General features: G+C 44.3%; 1 protein-coding gene across 4 annotated transcripts; it reads right to left on the minus strand.

The window, feature by feature from the left end:
- Positions 1–27,282, minus strand: ECI2 (enoyl-CoA delta isomerase 2). Of its 4 annotated transcripts, none has more exons than XM_050318209.1 (12): positions 27,162–27,272; positions 17,844–17,899; positions 17,163–17,353; positions 12,644–12,780; positions 11,285–11,383; positions 9,448–9,639; positions 8,557–8,626; positions 6,636–6,738; positions 4,977–5,097; positions 2,332–2,421; positions 1,363–1,506; positions 1–548 (listed from the first exon to the last, which is right to left on the minus strand). In XM_050318209.1, the coding sequence occupies exons 3-12, from the start codon at positions 17,182–17,184 to the stop codon at positions 393–395; spliced, it is 1,134 nt and encodes a 377-aa protein (XP_050174166.1). In that variant the 5' UTR covers positions 17,185–17,353; positions 17,844–17,899; positions 27,162–27,272; the 3' UTR covers positions 1–392. The 4 variants fall into 4 exon arrangements, with proteins under 4 accessions (XP_050174166.1, XP_050174184.1, XP_050174176.1 ...); XM_050318227.1 differs by having other exon boundaries at positions 12,644–12,806; positions 27,162–27,270; XM_050318219.1 differs by lacking the exon at positions 17,844–17,899 and having other exon boundaries at positions 27,162–27,282.

A 27,282-nucleotide genomic window follows, 5' to 3' on the forward strand; every position in this document is an offset into this window, starting at 1 on the left:
TTAATTAAATAATTCTGTTTATTTTTTCATTAATATAGTATTTCTTTCCCCACAGCTGAATAAAAAGAACCACTCATAATTATTGAAGAGCTATCAAAATAGAGTACTATTGAATTTGTTGCTTCTTTTGGAAGACAATCTGCTTTAGTATTGTTCAGAAACATCACTGATGCCTACAGAATAGTGAACCTTTTTTCCCTCAACCTAAATTTCCATAATGGATCCAAGGCACATAATATTGTATTAATTTTATGAACCAGTTTTAACCCAGTACTGAGAATACAAATATACCACATCAAAAGGTATTAAGAATTATTATTTGAAGAGAAAGTTTATTAATGATGAGGGTAGATTAGGCTATTGCCAGATGGTGCAGATTCTACTGGTGAAGATTAGAGTTTTGATTTCTTCTGAAAGAAGCTGACAATAGCATTTACACACTCATCAGACAACCACCTCTCTGTCAGCACTTCACACTCTTTACTGTTGACTGCATGGAGCTTCTCCTTTTCCACACTTCGTAACAGTTGCTTTGACACTGCCAAGGACTGGAGGAGGAAGAGAGGAACATTAGGAAGCTAAGTATTCTATACTTTTTCTATACTTTAATTTAAAGTTTCAGAAAATAACACAAAACCCACAGCGGAATCCTATTCCAGTTGTATTAATATTGCATCTCTTAGCTTTTAGTCAACCTTTTCACTGGAAGTTTATTGCATTTAATTACTAAAACTGCTAATAAGGTGGAGGAGGCTCATGGGAAGCAAATCCTCATAATCTCAGTAGATGCCATAAGAAGTGAAACCCACTCCACTGTCTGCAGTGTCCAATGAACCCACCTTATCAGCAGCTGGCACAGGTGTCTCCTCTTGTCCAATGTAACTTAACACCATTGTGACTTAAGTAGTTTTGCAAAACCTAAGCTGGCAAGCAGGATGACTGAATGCAGCAAAAATTAAAGTCACCTAGTGTCATCTTGAGCGCGCAGGGTGCGCACAGCACAGTTAACGTTGCAGGCCTAGTGGTAAGGTTCTTAAAAATAAACCACTGCCAAAATAAAAACCTAAGAGAAGGCATCCAAGGCAGTCACAGAGAGACTGCACAGATGGATTAATTAATTCATTTTGAAGGCTTTTCAGCCACTGAATCTCTGTGTACAGTGCACTGTCTTAGATGCAGACAGAGTAGTAGCGAGGTATTTGTTTCCCATCAGCAGAGGGACAGATCTGTGCTTGAAGGAAAATATAATGAGCCTCATTATTTCAGTTAAGGATGGAATGAAACCAAGTGACAGGACAGATCTGGCAGGAGAATCAGGAGTGCTACAGGCTTACAAGGTGGAGAAAAATTTAAAATACTGACATTTTTGGGGAGGCTTGCATAAGCTTCTAATCTTGCCCAAACTTCCTTCTGAAAACTGTTGTCGGGGAAGACTTCAGTCACAAGTCCCTGGGCACAGGCTTCTGCTGCAGTCAGCTTCTTATTGAAAAGCAACATCTCACTTGCCTACGTGAAGAAAAGTAGAAAGTGTGATTCAACAAGACACAAAACTCGAGTAATCTGACAGGAAAGCTACACGCTTCCATGACACATTTATTTTACTCTCTTGCTCGTTAATATCTGCCCTCTGAAAAGAACACAGAATCACACAATTGATGATGTTGGAAGGAACCTCCAGATACTGACTGCTTCAAAGCCCCTGCTCAAGCAGAGTACTCAGTCCCACCATTCAGGCCATAACGAAGAGGTTAGTAAGTATTACACCCAGTATCAATCCCTTGGCTACACCACTGGTGACTGGCCTACAGTTCCTACTGTTCACTAAGAGTGTACATATCCTTCTGAGCAGAGCTCCGAGGATGTAATCTGGAATTACCTCACCATAAATGTGTTTGTTCACTTTTGCAGTGACTCCAAGATTTCTAGAACATGTACTGGCAGGCTATGTCTCACTGAACAGACTACTCTTGATACTTGGATGTTTATGAAGCACTCTCTCTGCTCCTTATAGATTTAAACCTTGCTCAACAAAAATACACTGTATTAATGCATGCAGTATCATAAGTATTTAAAGTTATACAAATATTTTCTGTGGGACATCAAAAGAAGCAGAAAGGAGTTATGCTGTTCTGAGAAAAGAAAATTTAGATAGATTCTGCAGTCTCTCTTGTAATTTTTCCCTTTTTTTTAAACTTACTCTTATTAGTTTCCTTATTTCTAGAGTAGACAGAGGAAATAAGAGTATGGCCAGAAGACCACATCTGCTCTTACAATCAGAAGATACAACACACAAAGGTCAGATGATCCCACAAACAGTGCAGATATTCTTACCTTGGCTAAGCCCATGATTTTTGGAAACAGGTAAGAGGAACATCCTTCTGGGCTCTGTCCAAGTTGACTAAATGGGCTGTGAAAAGTAGCCTGGGGAAAAAAAAATTAAAAAAAAAGCAAACCTTACAACAGAGCACAGAATCAAAGTATTAGGATTTAGTTTTCACTTTAAAGCCTCTACTGTGACAGAGTTAACCAAAACCACATTTGAACTGTTACCACGATAGGCTTTAAATGTCATCTGGTAACACTGCTGCATGCTCTCAATGCATGCAAAAGTTGGCTTTGTCTATAGAATTTCATTTCCTTATCATAACAATCCCAGTGATGAAGTTACATTATCTGAATACAGCACTTAGAGAATCTAATATGTATGTGCCAAATCTTTACAGAAAGGATGCTCATATACATCTGCCCTAAGTCATTAAATACATATTTCAAATAACTTAGAATGCAAAAAGCATTTTTGCCTTTCTGAAGGCACACTAAGTTTATTCTATTCCCAAAGAATTCAATTCACTGAATCTTCTTTCCTCTAATTTTATGAAAATCTAAAAAGAGCCTGTGCCAGAAATGCATCATGCGGTCACACAAAATAATACCATAATGGCAATTTAGAACTGAACAGCAGAATTTTATGTTTTGACAACTCACATCAACTTTAAACAAGAAAGACAAAATGCTTGCCTTTATTTCCATTTAAAAATATGAAGTGATCACAAAGAGAGCAAAAGTAGCCAATGGAGCTTTCAGTGAAACAGAAGATTTTGAGTCGTATTCACGAATCTTCATTGAAAAAGAATCCCTTGCTATACTATAGAAGGCCACATGGTAAGACAGATCAATAGACTTCCTAGCAAGAGAGTGACATTTATAACATTGTACAAAAAGGCTAGAATCTGCCAGAATGCAGACTGGTATTAGACATGCTTAAGCAACAGGGCACAAACTGGTGTCTCATGACTGGAGCAAAACCCAGGGCAGAAGGACATTCACTGATCTGTTGTCAGACTGGGCTGTGCAGTATCCCATAAAGTGGCTGGTAGTGATTTGCTCTGGGCATACCCAGCTAAGAATAAAACCGGATCCTGAACATAGCAAAGCTGGCCATTTCTGGAGCGGGCAGTCAAGGCCTAAAGCACTCCAATGAAACTACTGGAGAGTGTGAAATTAAGTAGTAATTTGGATGAGAATGACCTTACTGCATGGGAGTTCACAATCCTGGAAAGGGAATAAGAGAGAACAATCATCTTGGAGAAAGCTTCGATAAACTTGAAGTTAATTGGAAAATTTTCATGAAGGATAACCTAAGTGAAAGGTTAGGTTAGACCATACAGAAATACTCCAGGAACTGTTTCCAAGGGCACAAGCAAAACCTGAACCAGTGCAGGTAGGTAGGTGCTAACAGACTCTCTCAATGAAAGGAAGTTCAAGTATGAATTTCAAGCCATTCAAGAAAGAAGGATAATATTAACAGGACAAAACATTTAATGCTTATTTGGATTAAACTTCAACTAAATCTATACTAACTTGTTGTAAGGAGATATTATGCTGAGGGGAGGTGATTAGAATTCCAAATAGTCTTAATAAAATTGAGAGGTATAAGTCAGAAGACATTATTTAGTACAGGTAAGTAAAAGTTTGTCAGGAATAACTTAGTATATAGTATATGTTATACAACAGGAACAATTGTTTCACTAGCAACTTTACAGTAAGGGATCCAGGTGTTATATCAGATCACAAGTATGAAAATCAAATAACAATGTGGGATGCCAAAGCAGAAATACAGCCTGCAAAATGTGGGGAAATTCCTCTGCTTCACTTCGCATGAGTAAGACATGAGCTGGAGTGATGTGTCCAGCTTGTACCACTGTGCTTAAAGAGACACAGAACAACTGGAAGGAGTCCAGAGGAATGTGACTGCAGGCCATATGAGGAAAAGCTGAACAAACTGCAGCTGTTTATCTCAAAAAATGAAAAGACAGAGAGAGTGAAGATAAACCTGAGCTATATCTAATAGCCTAAGTATGCTGATGGCTAAGCATATTTACAGCTGTTGTAAGGGAGGATGAAAACAGTCTGTTCTTTAAACTGAGGAAAAAGAAACAGTAGGTTCACCCTGCAGCAAAAATAGACCAGATGGGAGGGGTGAAAGAGGGAGAATCCAGCAATTTTCTCTAGTAAAAAAAGAGATCTAGGGACCAGAATAGACTGAACAAATCACACACATTATACAAGCATATGTCAGGAGTGCCTTGGCCGTGAGTGATCCTGTAATGGATCACTTCAGCCACTTACTGAACTTCCATTCCATAATAAACCCTTGCTCCTCCTCCCACACCTGAAAGCAACCTTACAAGCATCATTTCACATCATGACAGAAGAGAAGCTCTTAGAAATGAGCCTCTAAACTGGAGACAGTAACTTTATAACTGTAACCACAGCAGGGAAATTCCATGCATATTAACCACTGGCTGGTGCACCCTTTTGCTGGTAATTAATATACGCATATCTTGATGTGATATAAAATGCATTTAGACTTTTTTAAAGTGTTATTTTCTCCCAAGATTACCCCAAATCAAATAGTATTTGCTACAGACAGTGGCTTAAAGACTCTCTTGGGATCAGCTATGCAGTGTACTTACCCTGTCAGAAGCATAGACAATGTCACACAATCCAAGGACTGTTACGCAGATTCCAATAGCTGGGCCATTTACCACTGCAATCAGTGGTTTAGGAAAATCAATAAAATGACCCACAAAGTCTCTAGAGGGAAGGGAAAAGAAAAAATGCGAGATGCAAGAGACATCTCAAGTGGTTTTCATCCAATATAAACAAATTTCAAAACACGTGATTAGATACTGCATAAAAAACCCCATGAGCCAGATAGAAACTACATGGCATATGTTTTTGACCCTTTCAGAAATTAATTCTGACAAAATAAGAACTACCTGAAAACACCTGCACTTCCTTAGGAACCAAGAATCAAACACATACACGTCAGTAGAGCTTTCCTTGTTCCTGCAGTCAAGTTATGGAAGTGTTTTCCTTTTCAGCTATGGTTACTGAATACAGCTCACTCAGAACACTCTTTTGCCTATACATCCATCCCATCTCCACCCCTGAGACAGCCATTCCCTTCACAGACTGTTCTGCAGCAAAGCCCCAGTGGGCACCAAAACTGTGATGTTATCACAACACAGAATTCCCTGGTGCTCTTCTGCACAGGTTTGAGAATGAGCCTTTTGTTTCAAAATAAAACACTTCCCAGAAGTGAACAGTGTTGTAAGAACTCCAGTTCCCTGACATCTCTGTGCATCAGCTGTAAAGAAGCACTATGCTTGTGTAACAATAACAGCACAGCAAACACCGGCCTCTCACAAGAGCAAGGTTAAAGACCCTAAAGTACACATGAGGCTCTGCACTGTGCTGAACATCCTATAAAGCACTGCAGGCTGGAACACTTGCCAGGTACCACTGAGTAACAGCTTCAAAACAGGTTCACACTGCATCATTATCACTTCAGAGGGCAACTGTGATCGAAAGACAACTTGTCTAAGTAAAAGCTGAGTACTTTACTTGCAGTTCATCTTTAAAATATAAACAAAAAAACATTGGGTTTCTGTGTATTTTAGTTTTTCCATCAAATACAAGTGCCCGAGGGAACAATCCAACTTGCAAGCATCTCTCAAAAGCCATCATCACATACAGAAGTAAAAAAGAAGACAAAATCTGCACAAGTAGGGAAAAAAGAAACATGCTATTTGTCCCCAAAACTTCTGTGTCAGATGATACCCCTGACCAACTTGACCTTAGAAAATAAATTAGTTTAACAGATAAATTCACTTAATGATGGAACCAAGATCTCAGAATTACTGGGCAATTTTGAACAAATTCATTCCAGCTGGTCTCTATTGAAAAGAAGTCTGACATTGAAGGAATTTGACATGTCCTGCTAGTGTAGACTCTGTTGGATATCAAAAACCCACAATTTTTTTCATATACAGTTAAAACAATGATGTTGTCATTATATCTGTATGTACTTTGGGGACTAAAAAACGAAATTAAGTCTTTAGCATCGCTGTACTTAAAACGACTTCTAATATTAATCTCATTTATTTCATACAATTAATACTTCTTCCTCCCACATGATCTTTGTGTTTATGCACGTGGTGAGCCCTTGGACCCAGTCACTTAAGTAGATGAATAACTGGGCCCCTGCAGTTGTGTTTTCTAACAAAGCCTGCAAATTATATTTAACCCATTACAGTAAGTTATACATATATGAAACCAAGATGTTCTACTTGAGTAATACTGCTCCATCTTTCGCCATCTTCTCCATTTCACCAGGACCGATATTAGCAAAATTATTCAGGTCATTTCCACTACTATAGTAGTCTCCATTTCCTGTAGAGAACACATATGAGAAAATGCATCAATGGTTTCCGAGTAGGTAAGAGAAGCTTTCATTTATTAGATCTACAAAAGAATTTCATACTAAGTGTCTAACATTATTAAGCAATTTTCTCAAAGTATACACATTATCTTAAAGGACGTCTACGGTCTAAAAAGGAGTTTTGACTGACAATTTGCTGAAAAAAAATTATTTGGCTGTAAAAAGCCGAAGAATATTAACTGTGAAATATTTGAGGCAGAATTTTTTTTTTTCTGTAGTAGAGTCAGATAGAAAAATATTTTGTTTCTTTCCCTACATACCTCTCAGGGGTTTTTTTGTCATTTAGCAATCATTCTAACAGGGATGAGAACCTTTTTTTTTTGAACAGGACAACGGAAATGTAAGTTGACGTATCTCCCTTCATCCACCTTCAAACTGATGAAGGAATCAAAAGTAGACAGAATAGCCTACTCAATATGTGCTAGAAGTTTCACATTTTTTATGATCAATTTAGGAAAAGGCATAGCATTCTAAGGATAAGACTGGCAGTACTGCATTGAAATCACTGTACTGGAAGATGGATTCTTCAGCAAGAAACAGATAACCTGTTAGTGAATGTATAAGTCACTTTGAAGTGCCATCAAAAAAACGCATGGAGCATTTTAAGGCTAGACTGCATGACTTAATTGTCTAAATCATTCCATATTCCATGAGGACATTCACAGGATGGGACCTCTCACGGGTTGGCACATCCATTATTTCACACTGCAGTGCTCTTATTCACTATGTAAAATGCAATAGAAGGGTTTGTGCAGAGGTGTTTTCTATTTACTCAGAGCTATACATGTGTTAGACATTTCAGTTGTGTGAACTACCCTTTTCATTTTGTAAGGTATGTGGTGCTCAGTCACTGCTACTGAAAGGAAATCCAGCAGCCTGGGAATGGGAACCAGGTGCTGGTAAAGCAGACAGTGGAGACAAATATGCATGCAATTACCTCAGAGTAAACAGGTAAAAGCCCAAATTCACCTTGAATTCACGCTACTTAGCTGCCAGCCAAAGCTCAAGTTTTGGCTAACTTCCTAAAAAGACAAACATATCTGCAATGAGGATGGGCCAGACAGGCAGCGCCTGCCCTCAGTCCTTCTGTCCTCGCCACTGTGCTGTTCAGTCAGCCTAAGGGACAGACCAAAAGAGTCCTGTAGAGAACCCAGAGTAGCTAGACTTCACAGGCAGCATGAGTTTGGGCTGCCCTTTCCATACTATTGCTGCAGTCATCCAGTTGCACACATTTGGTGACCGGGATGTACACAGCTCAGCCAGGTTGCAGCTTCCCTGGCCAATCCTTTCCTATGGCAGCCACAGAAAAAAAAAGAATCAACATAAAATACCACTTTTTTCTGATGATCATCGGTAAATATGCAGCGTAAACTTTCTACTGGCTGTGCCAGTACCGGATTTCAGATGCTTGTTTTTAGTGTGTTCCAAATGTATAACAGAGGTAGAGAAAATTGACTAAACTCATACCAATGAACTCCAAAAGCAGTGACAAAGATGCTGTGGAACAAATATATCAGCTACTCAGAAGTAATAAAGCCCATAGGAGCATTTCATGTCCATATGCTCATCTGAGAAACATGTTTTGATGTAACAGCAAGCTTGTTAAAGAATTCAAAACGCCACCTTGAAGTAATTTTGCCAAGACACTTTGGAAAATCTTTGGTCTATAACAGAAGAAAGAACTTCCTCACTTACACAATTCAATCTTAGCCTAAATACGTGTAGATAGTTCATGTCAATACTATACTTTGGTATAATACAAAACGTACCAGTAATAACTGCTATAGTGGAATCATTTTTTCCAGCTTCTTCAAGTGCCTTGATAATTTCCCTGTACATCTGCATAAAAGAAAAATCAACAAAGTACAAATGTGATGCTGAAAAAGAACATAACAATGAGACTGACACTGAGAACAAGGAACTTGAGAGACAGATTAATTATGACTCTTTAAAGTACTGAAAAATTTTGCATGCACAGAAAGTTAAGTATTATATGTGAGGTACTTCTGACCATAAAGACACACGCTTACTGAAAAATTCCAGTGCAAATCTAAAGGACAAAATAAGGTCCTCTGATAAACAAACACTGACGGGAAGCTAATTTTAAAACTCTAGAAGTAGTTTAAGTGGGCAAAATAACATACTGAAAAGTTAGCAGTGGTGGGGCAAAGACCCTAGTTCTGGTATCTCTGCAGTTGTTAAACAGGATGATCATTATGCATCCAACAGGATGGACTTAGTCATGGAGATAACTGTGGGAAATGGAAGATTACCTACACGTGCATGCAACAGCGCAGAGCCAAAAGCTGCACCAATGCTTCATTACACACATTACAGTCAAATCTTGCATGCACAAAACAGGCCAGTCTTCCCACAGTTTGCCATTTTAGTTTAGTGCAGACCATAATCATATATTAAGTTTGAATGAAATCAAGAGACACAAAAAAGCCTAATCTGTAAAATTTTAGCTGAATGATTTAGTTTTGTACTGGGTATTTATTCCTTAGGTTGTCATTGGAGTCAGGATACCAGCCCCTCATAAAATTCAGACCACCATGCCTCAGTCAGTTCTGTTTAACCTGTGGTGAAGATTTTTTAAAATTTCTATAGTTTACCCAGGAAAGAAAAAATCATTAATCCTCCCAAGTTAATTTCTTTACCTGATGGTTGATGGCATTTTTCCTATCAGGTCGGTTAAACATTATCTTTGTGATATTGTTTTTGGTAGTAACAATTAATGTCTCATAGCCATCATGCCTGCCCTCTTCTGGAGAAGCATCTTTCTCCTGGCTAGCAGATTCTGCAGAGACCAGACTTGACACAAGTTCAGCATATTTCTGCCTGGCATTATCCTGTAATAAAAGGAAAGGGAAAAAAAAAAAGGAAATAAAGAAAAAATATTAAAAGAAAAGGAAAAAACCCACACACAATACTATGAAAGGCTAAAATGTAAATCAATTATAGTACTAATAAAAGGGGTACCTGGGGGGAGTGAGGGGGAAGGTTACTGTGCTTCAAGACAAAAGAAAACAAAAATCTCAATTACAAAGCATTCTAATTAGCGGGGTGACAAGGGGAATGTGTTGTATTTAAACACTGCAGAACAAGCTTAAAGTCATCTGAAAAGTAGCAGCGATAGATCCACAAAAGTAGAAGTGCATAAATGCTGGGATGATGACATTTATTTTGTTGGTGAAATGCCCCCATCCACACCTAAGATGATCTTTGTCATATTCCCAGTATTTACACATTTCTATGGAACATCCATTTCTGCTTTCCAGTGAAACATTTCTCCAACAAAAGCTTTTATTTTAGAATACATGGGGCTGAAAATTAGAGTGCTGAAATGGGTCTTATGGCATTTTAAAATTGCTTGAAGACACTAATTTTCATTTAGCACTAGCATGACACATAAAAGCCTAAAAATCCTGTCTCCTTATTTCTACATTAAGCAGTGATTTAAAAGAATTTCAAGCTCTTGGTTATTACAACCTATTTTCTTGAAAGCATAGTATAGTTTGAACAATTCTATAATCCATAATCTGTGGCACATGAAATTGTCTATCCACTCTCCACTTGAATACCAAGACCAGATTCTTTTCCTTAAGTGTTTCTTCACTACTCCTAAAAGCAGGGCCGTCAAAAAATCCACAAAAATATTAAAATGCATCCCCAAAACCCCAAAGCAGGATAAGAAGGAATTATGTTCATGAAATTATGTAAGCATGTTTACTTTTACAACAAACCCAAAAGAAAGCAAAAAAACCCCTCTGTATTAGGGAATACCTTTGACTGACCTCAACAACTACAGCTGAACAACAGGCCTAATGCAGCAGTGACACAGCTGATTTGAAAAGTTTGTTTCCTTCATTTAAGAGTAACTGAAGAAACTTTGGTAGCTATATGCGATGCCAGACTTACTGGAGTCTGTGTGAAAAGGGAATGCTTATGTATCTCTGCATCTTTATTCTTCCTGCTTGCTTCAACTGACTTCTCTAAAGGCTATGAAAGGTATTGAAGAGGTCAAGATATACTGAGAATAAAGAATGAAGAAAGGCTCTCCATACACCACTTTTTTTCCTAGCCTTTTAGTCAACAGCATCAGAGACTGATTTTTTAAAATGACAAAGTTATTAATATGCTGTATTCAGAGATTTGGGTTTTGTTGTAAGAGCAGAGAAGCTCAATCCGTCTTTCTCAAAGAGAACAGCAGAACAGACCATAGTGTGAAAAAAAGTATTTTCATTGGAAATCACCATGTATGTAAGATCTCTGACACTGAGACAATCTGGTAGTAATAAAGTAGAATTAGGCTTACATACTAAACAAAAATCTCCAAACACTGAAGCAGTGAAATGATTGAGGAATACAGTGCAAAACATTTTGATGGCTGAAGCAGAGTTGCTCAACCAGCATGTAATAGACATCAGCCATTACTTACAGATCAGGCACATCAAGGTAGAGTAATCTACAAAGTGAGATTATAGGAATTGTCACCTGAGACAAATTGCCAAGAGAATTCCATGCATCCCACTTGGCTTTCTTGACAAAGTCCAGCATACCTGGTTTTGGAGCATTGCAGGGACCTTCAGTAGCCTGAAAAGAGAGTAAAACAAACTTAAACCTGTGACTAAAGTTCAGATGCCTTGGTAGAAAAGATGATAACTATTCAGAGTATTTATCTTATCTGGATACCGAATTTAACTTTGAGACAGAAGAAATACCTAGACCTTGGACAATATTCAGATAGTTCACATACCATGAACTCTTCGGTGTCTGTTATCTTCTGACACCTGGTGCTGGGTTTTCAATATTAGACACTGGTTTCCAAAACAGTTAAGCTCTCCTACCTCAAAAACTGCAGAAGCTTTATACTTAGAAAGAAAATTACAGACTCATAAGCTGTATGAAGAAAGAAACCATTGCATAGGATCTATTAAGTTGGATCTTACTTCAAAGTTGACCCTACTGTGAGCAAGGGCATTGGACCAATTGAACTGCAAGAGTTCTGAGCTATCCTGAAGTATTCTGTGATCAGTTTTCCTGAGGAAAAGTACACTATCAGAGAGAAATATTTCAAGTGGGAGGCAGGAAAGAAAGAAAGAATACATTTGCGAGCTCAATATTAGTAGTTAGTAAAGCCACCTAGAACCATCATCCATCTTTACGATTTTATTTAAATGAGCCTTCTTCAATATAACAAGCCACAGCCTGTAGTGACCCTGCAGCCAACCTTGATCCACAAATACTTCCCCAAAACCAGTACAAACCCCACTAAGGACCTGCAGCTATTTCTACAAAGGTCTCCTTCCATGCTGTAGTAAAGGATAACTTTCACTCAAAGTGTGGTGGAATGGTTCCTTGAATTTAAAACAAAACCAAAAAAACCCAAACTAAACCTACAACGACCATACTAAAAAAAGAGAGAGAAAAAACCCTAGAAATCAACCTTCAAATCTCAGCACCATTATATTATAAGCACAGCACTGTAGATACAACAAATTTAAGAGGAAGCATACAGTATACTGGTTTATTCCTAGGCAAAAGCCATTTTCCAAAGCTGAATCTATATTATTATATGGAAGGCATCACACAATGGATGTAATTTGGCTCTATTTCTTTGAATACAGGTTTCTATTCAAAGTATGATTTATAAGAAAAAACAGGTTTGGCTTCCCTCAGAATTTAGGCAGAGTTTAAGGGGCTGGCATTTCAAGAAGAGAATTCAAGCACTTGAAATGAAGAGCTTGTTAAGGCACAATACATTTGAACAGCCCCCAAATCAAGTAAATATTTTACAGATCCATCCCCTCAGGTTATAAATGCTCCTTACAAAATGAAATAAATCAAGCTTACCTGTTTAAACAGAGCATAGAGTTTCAACTTAGTTTCATTCCCAGGATCCTTTTTCAAAAGCTTCAATTGTTCCTGAGCCTTTTCAAAGTCCTTCTGGCTGACTCGCATGGTGGCTGCAGTCATGTGCAGGTGAATCGCTGGAATGCAAACAGCTTGTGTTTGTCTGTGAGTAAGTGGAGAAAAAAAATCCCATTACTTGTTTTTTGTGTAAGACTAGGGGAGAAACGAAAATGCTGCTTTTTAAGACATTTAAAGTAAACATAAAACATTACATACTGCACTAATCAAAACAACAACATGCAAGATACTAAAACTTACAAGAGAGTTGCTTTAGAAGCCTGCTTTCACTGCAATATAATTAACCTTTGGAAATGATTACTTTGTATTAATTATTTAAATTTCACCCCTGTCCTTGGCACCCTGGAGAATGTGTTCAGTTTTACACCCCTCACAAGACAGACATTGAGGTGCTGGGGCATGTTCAGAGAAGGGCAAGAGAGCTGGGAAAGGGTCTGGAGCACAAGTCTGATGAGGAGTGGCTGAGGGAGCTGGGGCTTTTTAGCCTGGAGAAACAGAGACTCAGTGGAGACCTTCTTCACTGACCATCAACTGGCAGTCAGTGTCTTCTCCCAGTTAACAACTGACAGGATGGAGAGGAACAGCTTCAATTTACACCAGGGGAGGTTTAGATTGGTGAAGAAATTCTCCTAATATCCAAACAAGTGGTCAGTCATCACTGCCCAGGAAAGTGGTTGAGTCACCATCCCTGGAGGCATTTAAAAGACGTGTGTATGTGACATTTTGAGACATGGTTTAGTGGTGGACTTGGCAGTGCTGGGTTAACAGTTGGACTCGATGATCCTAAAGGCCCTTCCAACCTAAATGATTCTACGATTATCAGCTTTATATGCCTATGAATAGACATATTTATAGTATGCACCCTGTCTGTTCTTTTTGATCATTTCAAGTGTGTGTGCTTCTATCTAGAAACACTTCAATTTGAAAGCCTGGTTCTCCAATCAGGGCAGCATAAGTGAAGACTAATTTCAAAGTGTACTTTGGAAAAGTACACTTTGAAAAGTAAAGCACACTTTGGAAAAGTAAAACAGACTGTAGACATGTAAGAAAACAAAGGTGGTCAAAACATTCTGGGAGAACAACTTTCCATCAGACACAAGGTAATTCCATCAAAATCTCCCTCAAAACCATCAAACCACACTCCAAAGGACCAAACCTAATCCAGCTCTATAATGCTTTGTAAAAGAAGGTTTACTTCAACAGTTAGGAATCAAAAGCCAAGAAGTCTAATAACTGGCTTATTTCAAGAGGGCAAAAGCATGTTGTCACAGCCTTCTTTGGTTAAATTGCAATATATGTTAAGCATTTTTACTAATTTTAAAATGTTTTCAGTTTTTGTATCAACATTCCTCCATTTTAGCTAAAAAAGAAGAAAAAAAGCCCAACTTTTCCCATCCTAACTCATTGACACAGCTGTCATCTTAGAGCATCATATATAATAGATTTCATAACCAGTCACATTTGAAAAATTAATGATTACCTCAAATGAAGATTGATAGAATGCTTAATCTATTTAATGTTAATATTTCAGTTACAGAACCATTATTTAAAAATCATACCTAACATGAAAATTCTCCCTTTTTATGCACACCTAACGAGAACTAAAGAAATTCTCCTGCCTACCTCAAAAATATCCTCATTGCTCTTATTTCGTAAAGAAAATTTATTATCAGTTGCAAGCTTAAAAGTTGCAGGCAGACAGTGTAAAGAATGCCAACTATGTGCCATTATTTTTATTCCTCTTTCATTTTATGGAGATAGCTTGTCTAGGTGTCTTGTAAAAATGCTTGTAAGATCTATTGGGTCTATGTCCTATTACAGCCTGTCTGTATTAATGAAAGTCTAGAGTTCCTGGTATTTTGGAGATACCAAGTTTGAATGGCAGCCATGGAAAGAATATTTTCTGTTGTACAGAGAAATTCCTTCAAAATGAAAGAATTCCAAAATCTGCTTCAAAATCTTACGTCTGCAAAAAGAAACTTATCTGAATAATACAAAGTGGAATAGGATATCAAAAAAGGCTGCAGGAACAGAAAGACTTTTTACTTCAGTTGATCAGCTTTAGGCCTTTATTAAGATAGCAGTGCACCCAGACAAACCAGGATAAACATATGCCAGTATAACTAACATTTAAACTGATGTGTTCAGAAGACTGTGTCAGAGTTTAAGAAGTTCATCCCTTAACCAGCCTGGATGCTATTTAGCCAACTTGGGGACTTCACTTCCAGGATCAATAAAAGACCTTCAACAGGAAAAAGTGTACTAAACAGACACAGATACAAGTTTTCTAATATCACATTTCTCTAACTGGTCTGTCCTGGAAGCCCAGAACATGACACTTACTTTCAGATCCCATTCTCACACATGTTTTTCAAGCCACATTTATGGAAAGAAGAAAATGAAAGTGTGGGAAGAGCAGAGGTTTGCTTTGGTTTTGCTTTGTTTTCCTCCAGTTTTACTATCCACCTTTGGAATTACTTGAGTGCTGCTGTCCCCAGGATGATCTGTGTGTCTGGTACAAATTTTCCTGTCAATCTAGACAGTGACTGAAGTGAATTCAGTGTTTAAAAATGGAGCTATAGGCTTACACCATGTTTGACAATCTACACTTCACTCCAGCCTGGCTGTGGTCAATATCATAAAAAGGCTTTAAGACTCCTCTTTATATACAATTTGATAATGACCAGAAATTAGCAGAAGTTGAGGATGAGCAGCTGGGGAGAGGGGAACAACACAGCAGCCGGTCTGAAGGTAGGTACGCACATATATTTATGGTTAAAGGTTTTTTGGCATTTAGCAGGCCACAAGTTCTCTTCCTTATTAAGGATGCAAAGTGGACAAGTTAGAAGAGGACAAAAAAACAATTAGGTCAATAAAGAAAATCTGGCTGGAGAAAAGAGGAACAATCAGAAAGTCCAGACTCAGAGTGACTTTCCTTTGCTGTTCAGTTTTTACTAAGTTAAAAAATGTTACAGTTAAGCTAATGCTATTAAATTAACAAAGGATAAAAACACAAAAGAAAGATTAACTATTTCACATTTTATTCACCTTGGCAGGACCTCATTCTTCAGAGGCTTACACAAATAGCAGGAACAGAGCTCCTTCACCTTCAAGCAGATCACAGAGAGAGGAGAAGAAGACCTGACATCTCTCAGCACACACAACAGCATTGCTGTCTCTGGGCCTACGCAGTTTTGCCATGCCAGAATCCCAAAGACAGAGGAGCAGGAGAGGCTGCTGCAGTACACTATGGGAATGATTTGCTCCCTCCATCTGCTGCTCCCTTGTTGTGACACTGAATCCTTCTTAGTCACTCACTGAGCAAATCCATGCTCCATTTTAGCGGTCACACAAGACTTTGCCAAAACCACACAAGGCAGGCAGAGAGCCTGGCATATGACCTACAAGCCACCAGTGTCAAACTTGCACTTGGTTTTAATCCAAGCAAAAAAAGAAGCCTAGGAAAGGCAATCAAAAAAACCCTCTATTACTCCTTCTCATCTACTCACTGCAACAAAGCTAAATAATTTCCTTCACAAAGTGTCTTAGCTTAACAGGACAAAAACATTTGCTAAGGAGAGCAGGACAGGAAAAAAACAGGCTCTTCCCTCTAAGTCATTACGACTTCGAAATTAAGAGGTTTCAGGCGAAAAGATGTGGAAAAGATAATAACAGTTCGTTGATGAATATATATAGATATAGATATATGTAGCAGAACAAGCAACAATACCGTGACGGAAACTTTCACTGAACACAATTAAGCATTTTTTGCCTTTCGGCGCAGGTATAACCATAACCAGCAGGGTGGAGGCCCGCGGGCTGTTCCTGCTTCCTGCGGAAAACCAGGGCTCCCCACACAGCGCACAGGGAGCCGCCGCAGGCACACGGGGCTCCCCACACGGCAAACTGGGAACTCCCTCCGGGCAAACAGGGCTCCCACGCCAGGCCCGGGCCCCTTGTCTTCAGCTATTGAGGCGGCAGCTGGCAAGGGACGGAGGTGCTGGTCCCTCCGGCGAAGCGCAGGGAGACCCAAAAGCCCCAGGAGGCAGTGGCAGCCTCGGTGACAGCAGAGGTGACAGTGGGAGCGATCCCCTGCCCCTTGTCCTCTGGGGTGAGCACCACAGGGATTCCTCTCACAGTTCTCTGGAGCGGGGAGGGAAGGGGGAGACACGAACAAGAGCTCCTCTGGTACAGCGGGGATGGGGCTTCCCTTAAGCAATTTAGCTGGTGTGCCAGCGGTTATTTCGCTTTTCAATACGACAATCATTAAGGCCCGAGCTAGAAAAACAGTGAAGCCTGATGTTTATCTTACCCTAGCAGAGAGTAGGCTCTCTGTGGAAAATTCACCAAAAAGTATGAAACTATAACACAAACCTTCCTCTTTATTGCCCTGCACCGTGCATGGGCAGTTAGCTGCCCCTGCCCCGCTCCTACAAATTACCTTTTGCTGTAGCGACACCCATAGAAGAGTGGCGAGGGCTCGGCAACCTCACCCAGCTAGGTAAGAAGCCAGCTCCCAGGAGAGAGCGAGAAGCAAGGGGAGTCACAGCTTGGCAGAGCAGTCAGAGTCCATGACAAATGCCTGCGCACTCCTGCAAGATCATTCACTGGGTACTTCGCCAGCTGTACACTCTGAAAAAAGAAATAAATCCTGGTCATCACTACCTGAGCCTGAAACATCCAGGCTGACAATCATTTCATATTTATTCCCTTACTTCAGGCATCTCTTTGTTGCCATTTAATCGTTCAGGATATCTTGGAAGCCCACCATTCATCCTACTCACTCTAGCTATTGACATAAATGTCTCTTATCCCAAGAAACATGCAAACATAAGACTCCTAATTTTCAAAGTCAGTTACACTGAAAGTAGTTTTTCACTGTTTAGGTGATTAACAAAAAGACTGCAAAGCCTGTTAAAGACAGGTGTCTCATTACTATGTAGTTCTGTCACTTGCATAAGGACTTTATAGAGTTAAAAATGCCAACATTTTGTAAAATACTGACTGCTAACTTCCTAACTTTTAAAGCAACATAGCAGTTTTCTCAAGACTAAACAGAAGCCAAAGATCTCTTTGCACAGAAAACATCAGACACGCTTAGCAAAAGAAAGGATGGATATACCTGAAATCCATCTTCCATTTACTTAATAAAGGTTTTCTTTAAAACATTAGTAGATCCTGGGGAAATAAAGCACATACAAAAGCAGTTAAAAATCCTATTAGGATTAAAAGCAGTGGGTGGTGCTAGAAACATAGTTTTAAAACTCCTGACAGAACTGGAAAATGCTCATTTCACATTATTTTAAGTAGCTTTAGAGAGATACGGAAGAAAAAGAAAGGGAAGTGTTGTCAGACAGAAGCAAGCTGTACACAAACTGTCACTCTGGGAATCCTGGAGCACCTTTTGTCCATTATGTCTAATACTTCAGATAACATTAACATCTCTTCTTTGCCATGATCACTATCTCAAGGTGCTCTCATCTTTTGTGTGGTTCTTTCCATACATTCCTCACGCAGAACAATGAAGGGCACAGTAACCACCCCTTGCCATTTCACATACAGAAATGGTATTATAGCATCATAAAGTGGCAATCCTTCTGCTCATGTTCCTTCCAATTTAGAAGAAAAAGAAAATACTTGTTTGCTGCTGCTATTGTAGAAAGACTTGCATGAGTTGGTTTATGCTGGTTTTGCTTTGCTTTTTTTTTTTTAAGTTACGATACAAAGCAATCAACTACAAACCCCAGGTGTGGCTGGCACAGCCGCAGTGACAGCCACAGTGTCCGGCAGGACAGTGATGGGATGGGAGTGCGGAGCTGGCGAGGATCTTCTGAGCACAGACCAAGGCTTTCCCTGTTGCCCAGTACTGCTGAGTTATTTCCCCAAAGCTTCCCACTTCCCCCTTCCCTACTTCTAGTAATTTTCTAGCAGGATGGAGAAGAGATTCCCCCCCAGCAAGCCCAGGGTGGCTTGGATGGAGGAGCGTGCTGCCCAGGAAAGCAGCTTTCCAAAAGAGCCCCCTGAAGTGGCCTGGATGGAGGATGGGGTTCCCAAGGAAAGCAGATCTCCAGCAGAACTCTACTAGGTGATCCTGTTGAAACACCACAGATACAAACAGGTCAGAAGCCCTGTTGGACTGGGCAGGGCTGAGGCTCTCCAGAACATCCTGCAATGAAGCCAGGATCATGCTTCCCTGACACGCTGGCAGCAAAGATCCTGGGGGTGGATGTGATGCCTGAATGCTGAGGCTGCTCAGGGCTGGACACCAGCCCCAGCACAGCCTCTACTGAGGAGAACGAGGAGAGCAGAGAGGGCCCAGCTCCTGCTGCAGGGTGTGGGCAGCAAGAGGCAGCTGGCTGGCAGGAGGCAGCGATGCAGTGGGATGCTGGACCTCTCCTGTCTGCCTGCCAGCACATTCCTCAGCCTGAGGCACTGTGGCTTTCCCTGCCAAGATGTTCTCCAGTATGGCAGCTCCTCTTCTGGGCACCCTCCAGCCAGGAAAGGCCATGCCAGGGGAGTGGGCATGGAGCTGTGCAGAGGGCAGATATTCCTCTGCTCTCTCCTGTTGCTGGACCCTCTGCAGCCCTCCCTGCTCGACCCCTCTGTTAGATGTCAACTTGTTACCCCTGTGCAGAGAAGAACAGGAAGCCATGGTCTCCATCCAGGCTCTCGACAGCTCCAAAGACGTTACCGTGGCCAGCTGGACTGTGGCTGTGCCACCACCTGCTGGGAAGGACTCTGCTGGCTGGGCAGAGCTGCTGCTCCCGCAGGGCACTGCACCTCAGGGCTCCAGTCTCGCTGGCCATGTCCCCTCACTCATGCTCCCCTTTGTCTCTCTTGCCCCTGGCTGCCAGAATGTGGGCCACAAGGTCACCTCAGAAAATCATGGATCTGTGCATAAGCACCACAGTCTGTGGCTCATCACAGCACTTGGTCCACATCTGCTGCAGATACGAGATGGTAGAGAGGATCCAGGTGAGGGGACACTCAGAGCTCTGGGGAAGGGGGCAAGGCCCCCTGGCACTGGCATCCTGTGAGGGCTGAGCACTTGGGCAGCGCTACGGTCTGCTGGCACTGGGTTCTGGCAGCTGCCAGGTCCCAGCTCAGTTGTGCTCTGCAGATGCTGCCAGATGCCCAGTTCCGTGAGAAGATGCACACAGAGGTGCAGAAGCTCACCCTGTTAGCCACCAAAGGATTGAGGGACACACCCATCACTCCCAGCAAGCCCTTCCCCAGAAGACTGTGTCCCCCTGCACAAGGCCTCGAGGCGTTTCTCCTGGCACCATTGTCCAGTTGGGCCCCTTCTCTGCAGCCCAGTGGAAAAGGTGCTGGAGGGCAAAAAGAGAAGACTCCTAGGAGCCTGCTTCAGAGCTGTTCTCTTCCTTCCTAAAGAAAATGTATCAGTAAGGGGGGCACAGAAGCTCAGGGAGGAAGTAAGTGCTGGGTGAGCTGCAGGAGCCACCAGTCCCTCTGGGCTGCTCTCTGGCCATCCTGCATTGCCCCATGACCAGGTCCAAGGCAGGACAGGGTCTCAGCTTCGCTTTCCTGCCCTCATCCCTTCATCCCTTTCCCAGGGCCCAGCCACATCCAGTGCTGCAGGCTGCTCTACCTCTCCTTCTCTGGCACTGGGAGCTCAGATCAGTCTCCTGGGGGTGAAGAATCACTGCCACTGCTCTCTGTCGTCTTTGCAGACCCTGGAAGCCATGGACTCCATATTGACGGGAATAGTGTGGAACACTCCTCCCTCCAAAACTGTCGAGGAGCAGCAGAACATCCTGCAGGTCTGGCCTGTGCAAAGAATGGGAGTCCCAGGGCTGTTCCTCACCCTCTAGGGAAGGGGTTGCCCACTCTCGGGTGGGTGGTCCTCAGACAAGTGCCATGGAGGCAGAGCACACTGCGGGGACAGTGCCCACTTCCTGTGTGACCAGGCTCTTCTGGAGCACAGAGAGCGGCACCTGCCTTCCCACCTGGCCAAAAGCTTGGCCCAGGGCCTTTGTTCTGGGCCCACAAGGGATCCCAAGGGCAAGAGCCCTGCTACAAGCTTTGCTTGAGGTCAGAGGAAGCCTTGAGGGACAGTGCAAGTCCCACCCAGGAGCAGAGCTGCTCTGCTGCTGCTGGAGTGAGTGTTTGCTCCCGGGGCTCACCAGCAGCCTCTCTTTGCTCAGGTGCTGCTGGACTTTACAAGACATGAGAGAACTGAGGTGCAGGTTGCAGCCATGGAGAGGATTTGCACACTGAGTGAATGGATGGACAGCTACTCCAAACAGCAGGTAAGGCCTAGGAACCCTCCAGCCAGGCCATGCCTCTCTCCCTGCCACTCTCCCTGGGCTGCTGCCCAGCTGACTGCTCCAGGAGACAGTGCCACAGGGCCCTACAAAGCCTGGACTCACGAGGAATCCAGCCTTGAGCACACTCTCAGGTATGGGGCTTTGGCACCAGCTGCCCTCAGTCCTGCTGCTCTTCTTCCTCCCTCACACAGGACCACCTTAAAAAAGAGGACTCCATTGTCCACTCTGATGACATGGAGATCTCATTCCTCGGAGTGCTGCTGAGACATATCCTCCTTTGGCAAATACCTTAGAAAGGAGTCCTATAGCTAAGAAGACTTATTCATCACTCTAGTGAATTAATCTGTAAGCAAAAAATTAAGGGCCTTCATCCCTCTGCACAAAGACGTCACCTCACAGCTCCGCTTCTCTGCTTGACCACCTTTGCCTCTCTGGCTGCTTCCCATAGTATTCCAGCTCTCTTTCGCTGTAGAAGCTGAGTGCTCTCCTCAAGTCTTGGATCTGTTCTCTGCTGCTCTCCTTCCCTGCTCCTTTCACCATCTTCAATCCTGCCAGTTTGTGGACCCCAATCTAACACCCTCCAAAATCTGCAGTCCTGCCATCTCACAAGCAGATCTCAGGGTGGTTTGGAAAGCCCAACGGCAAAGCTGCTGTCTTACAGACTTCCATGTCTGCCCCACTCTGTAGGCAGGACAAGGCTAAGGGGTAAACGATGTGCACGCCACGCAGAAGGTGAAATCAGCTCCTTGCTGCCGACTTCCAAAAAGTACCATACCAAGATAATGAGCTCCCCCTTTGCTGAGATTCTTGTCCATGCCTTCAGCAGGGCACTCATGTGACCAGAGGGACCCAGAATCAGTGCGGCTGACATGGCCTCACTGTCCCTGATGAGAGGGTCCCTGCTGTCCCCAAGTAAGGACTATCTGAGGGCGGCACTCAGGTGTCCCTGGCCAGCAACCCATGACCATGAGCCCAGCCCTCCTCCCTCAGCCTAAGGACCCTCTGCTCTCCTCCACACAGTAACTGTGGGCACTGCTGCCAGCACTGCTGGGCACGTGTGGTCAGGGCTGCTCTCACTGCCCAGCTAAGCAGCACCATCAGTGTGCCTGTGTGACATCTCTTTCTTCCCACCACAGCCCTTTGAAAGGTACCTCACGCACTCTGAGAGGACACGCATCATCCTTGCAGCCATGGAAGAGATGAAAAAAGTTGTGTTCACAGGCCGCTGGAATACCAGAAAACCCATTTTGAGGGTGGCCACATATATCCTGTGCCTCTTGCTAACAGACGTAAGTGGCCTGTGGCTGGACTGTCCTGCCCTTCAGCCCTGTAAGGCCTTGTTCCTCCCTCCCTCCTGAGACATCTGGGTTCCTCCCTCCCAAACCCAGGTGTCTCAGGCACCTGAAGGCACCTTAAGACAGCAGAGAGGTATGGAAAGGGCAGCACTACTCTCGCCTGTGTCCCCTCCAGGTGCCAGAAATTGTGAGCTTCATGCACAAAAGCCTGCAAAGCATCAAGGAAGGGCCAAAGAAGCAGTGCTTTGATTCCCTGCTTCTCCTGGTAGCTGAGTTTTTACCCAGGAAGTAGTCACAACACTGTTGAGCATTGCTCCACAAGGAGACAAGTACTGGTCCTGAAAACCCTGAGGACTTATTCTCTGTGGGGAGAGGAACCCTGAGACTCTCTGGCTCCCAGACCCAAGGAATGCTGCATGACACCCCGAAAGAGCAGGATTCTCCATCCCACCAGGCTTTCCAGTCCTGGTGGGTTGTCTGGGCCTGCAGCAGCCAAAGCTGGCCAAGCCAGCCCAGAGGCACCACGCTGCTCCCAGCCTCACAGGGAACATCACCTCAGTCCCCGCTCCTGTCTGCCCAGGCAGGGCCCCCAGGCACCCCAAGCCATTTGGGGCTGGCCCAGGCCATGCTGTGGTCGAGGCAGCCCTGCTGACATAGTGCTCTGCCTTGCAGTGTGGCCATGCAATGGTGATAGAGATTCTTCTCTGAGCCCAAGATGACATGCAGGATATTATGGACATTCTCTGTCTTTCTCTGGGTCGACTGGTGGCCCTGTAGTCCCAGCTCTTCTTCTTCGGAAAGCAGCTCCATCTCTGACTTGGCTGTGAGGTACCAGAAAAGGACTTGATCCCCTGCCACGAGCCCTGCAGACTCTGCCAGGATCTCACTACTGTGCTTGCTTCTACAGCCCTTCCCCAGTGACAATAGCATGTAGTTTCCATTGGACAATTTGGATGATGATTTGAATGACAACCTTGACATCGATGAGGAGCTTCCAACACTCCCAGCTTCCCAGGTGCTCGAAGACCTCCTCATGCTGTCAGAGACACCTGACCTGGTGAGTAGGGTGGCCTCAGGGACAGCCATGGTGGCATCCAGGGGTCTGGGGCTGGGGGTAAAGCAGTGGTTTGGTGTGTGCTGGGAGTCAGGTGGTGGGGTGACTGCTCCAAACACCCTTCCTGCCATGTTGGGGCTGGTGGCTGCCTGTGGAGCTTTCCAGGCATGGATCTTTTCACAAAAAAGAAAATCTGTCTGTCATACAAGCAGGAAAAACGGAGCTCCTCGTGCCAAACATGATGGAGCTCCTGTGGCTTGGCACTGAAGATCTCAAGGAAAAGGTCATGATGATCATTAAAGTTGTGATACATCAAAACCCGAAGAAGAAAAAGGCCAGCCCCACCCATGAGTATCTGGTGGAGAACCTTCTGCAATTCTTTAACATAGTAAAGCTGATGTGGGAGTGTGAGCCCTGAGATGGGCACTGGGCAATGACACCTACCCTGCAGCCCAGCCCTGTGAGGAGCACTCAGAGCAGGCTCTGCTCCCCTGGGCTCTTGTGGCTTCTGGGCCTTGCAGCCAGCCCAGTGCTAATTCTCCTTGCTCTGGAATCTGACCCTGGAGCATCTCCCTCAGCCGCCATCCCCACCTCCCTTCACTGTGGGCAGGTGGCTGCTGTTTCTGAAACTCACCTCTCCTCCTTCCTAGCAGGAGAGCAGTGAGATCTGAGAGTTCTCAATCTGCCTCTTCAGAGACCACGTGGGGTCAGCGGTGATGAGGAACAAGAAGAGATGGAAGAACTGTATATGGAGTGCATTGCTCTTCTGCATGAGCAGCCAGGCCCCTAGAGTGGCCAGGGTACAGATTTCAAGGCTGAGCACTGACACAGAGAGCAGTGAGCTGACCCTCCCTGTGGGGCCCAGGCTGTTAACAGGGCAAGGGCTGCTGGCAGTGGGCAGCCCTTCCCCAGTGCAACCTGTGAGAAAGGTTCCCACAGAACCAGCATGAGCAGAGACGGAGAAGCTGGCACGGCCATTTCTAACACCTGCTCTACGGCTCCAGTAGGGCTCGTCAGCAGCCTGTGGCCACAAAGCCTGAACAGGCACATCCCCACAGGCTGTCCTTGATGTGGCTTCTGGGGCATCTCAAGAGCCAGGGCTGTGAGCCTCAGTCCCTGTCCTTCGGGGCTGTCCCCAAGAGACACCCAGATGCTTTGTCAAGGGCATGCCCCAGCTTCCTAAGTGCAGGATCACCCCAGGAACAAAGCCAGGAGCTCTCCTTTGCCAGCCATGGTGCTATCTCACAGCTTCTGCTGCTATGCAGGCTACCAAAGAAGAGCTCCTTCCTGCTGCTGAGCTCCTGAGGTGGAGGGAGCTCCAAGACCTGCTGCAGACACAGCAGACATGGAGGATTGGCGAGTGCTTGGTAAGGAAAAGTGCCAGGGTGCAGGCTGGGTGAGGGTTGCCCCACACACAAAGCCCATGGTGTGGGCTCTGCAGCTGGGCCTTACCTGCCCTGCTGCAGCCCAGAGCCCAGAGCCTGGAGCTGCACCCCAGTGTTTGTCCTCCATGAACAGAGCCCCAGGGGCTCCTGTCCAGGCCCCTCTCCCTTCCCTGACCCAGTGGGAGAGAGGGCTCTCAGCAACAGTGAGTGCTGGCAGGAGGGACTGCTGCAGCCAAGTGGGGAACTCTGTGACATGCCCATGTCCTTGTGCTCTCTCCAGCTGGGGAAGGACAGGAGAAGGGCTGAAAAGTGCCTGAGTCAGGGCCTGATGTACCTTGAGGACTCTGAGTCCACTCTGCAAGAGGTGGCCATCAGGTTCATCAGTGAGCCCCTGTCCCTGGGTCTCTCTTTGGGCAACCTGGTCCTGGCCCTGCTCCTGCACTGACAGGGAGGTGCGGCCCTGGGGCTGCCTGAGCCCCAGCTCCTGCATGCTGGGTCTCAGCCTCCCTCCGCCCCCCCTGCCCACGCAGCTGGGCTTGGTGGCCACTTAGCTGAGTTCCACCCCCTGAGCTCCTGGTGGTTCCTGGGGTCACCCCTGCTGAGGGGGAGGACGGCAGGGCCAGGGGCCGTGCTGCTGGGAGCCTGCTGGGGAGCAGGGGCTGACAGAGCTTTGTGCCTAGAGGTGGCCATGGAGGGGATGTCTGGGGGTCTCTGCAGATACAGGAGTTCATCTCGGCTCTGCTTCTTTTGGTCACAACCCTTCAGCCCTTGCAGACAGACAGCAATGAAATCATCTCCTGCCTGGCAACTCAGACCATCTTGATCCTGAGGGCTTTAAATCTACAGCAAAAATCAAGATTCAACCTATGTGCACTGCTCTTTTGGTGTCACTGAGCCAGATGGAGGACAGCTGTGATTTAATAAATCTGGAACAATAGGCCCAAACCCATTATGTCCTTCAGATCTGCAGCATCCTGAGCAGACTGCATCCTGCTTGGCCTGTACCACTGCCTGCAGGAGAACTTCCCCCTCAGCACAGCCATGTTTGTGAAGTTGATCCCAGGCTTGTTTGTGAAGTTGATCCCTGGCTGAGGCTTTCCCCAGGAGAAGTTTCATTTGTCTCTCCTTAGGACAGTCCCCACACCCTGTAGTGAGGACAGGGCACAGAATGAGTGGTCCCAGCTCTGCCTCCTCGTGGGTATCCAGGCATTCAATGAGGGGTCTGCTGTTGCTGCATCACCACTTCCCCTCACCATAATGGTTTTGGAAGGGTTTCCAAGCCAAGTACTGTAGTGGTAAACTTATTGTACAGTCACCATAACTATGGCAACCAGCCCACTATTTAGACTGAAAAGCTGTTGGCCAACAAGCCCTTAAATTCTTACAACACACTTCCACAAGAGCAAGGGCTAACAAGCCCTTAATTTCGTACAGTACACATCAATAAGTTCTCAACTCCTAAAACAAACTTCAAAGGTGCTGGCACACAAGCCACCACACCACTACTCAAAGGTGCTGGCTAACACACCACAACACAACAATATTCAGTTGTCCCCCCCCAGGGAGGGAAACCTTTTTTACCACCTCAGTTGTAATATCTGGAACATGCAGCACTTGAGTGCATGTCAATGGGAAGTACTAGACCTGAATTGCAATAATTTTTTTAAATCAGACTTGCAGATCATTTACAAAAAGTGTAATACTTCAGTAAACTACTGTGAGATTAAAAAAAAAAAACTCTCAGAGATTGGAAGGTTTCTGTAACTGAATAAGCTTAGGTAAACAAGAAGCATTACCCCTCATCCATTCCTTTATTGTTTTAACAGTGTGCCTAATTATAAAGTTTTGGAGCTTTTTTTTTTTTTCTTAATAAGGTAAGCTTGAAAACATGTAAAAACATGTTAGCATAAATTTCTTCATGATTTATTTTCATGCTTGCCTATCTAATTTTTGATCATTTTCTAAAAATAATGTCCTTAAAACTCCTTAAATTGTACTTGAAAAGAGCAAATGAACTACAATTTTCCCCGGTGTTAAAGAACTGTAAATTTCGTCAGGAATGTGATTAACCAAGATCAGCCGGCAGCAAGACTAGACGTTCCTGTCCAGAGGAGAAGGTTACACAGCGTGGTACAGCTGGAGGTGCCCCCAACTTAGGCAGAAAGCGATCTCCCCCGTTTTTTAGGATGAAAGCAACGCCTGGCCTGGCGCACCAAGGCCGGGGCCATCCAGGGAACGTCAGCCCGGCTGATCCAGCGGCACAGGCAGGGCAGCACCAGGTCTCCCCGGCGGGAGGGAGACCGAGGCTGCCCAGTCCCACGGTACGGACGGGACACCCCGGCCCCAGCGCTGCCCGCCCCGGCCGCGCCACCCCCGCCAGGGGCTCCGCGGGGCACCCCTGGAGCCATCGGGACTCACCTTATCCCGCACGGCCACCGCCAACACAGCCTCCGGACGAAGGTCAGGGCCGGGAACGCCATAACCAGGGGGTGGGAGGGAGGAGGAGGAGGAGGAGACGGCAAACCCCGCCCTGCCGAAT

This window comes from Myiozetetes cayanensis, unplaced genomic scaffold (assembly GCF_022539395.1).
Source record: "Myiozetetes cayanensis isolate MyiCay16 unplaced genomic scaffold, myiCay2020 scf1, whole genome shotgun sequence".
Classification (NCBI taxonomy): domain Eukaryota; kingdom Metazoa; phylum Chordata; class Aves; order Passeriformes; family Tyrannidae; genus Myiozetetes; species Myiozetetes cayanensis.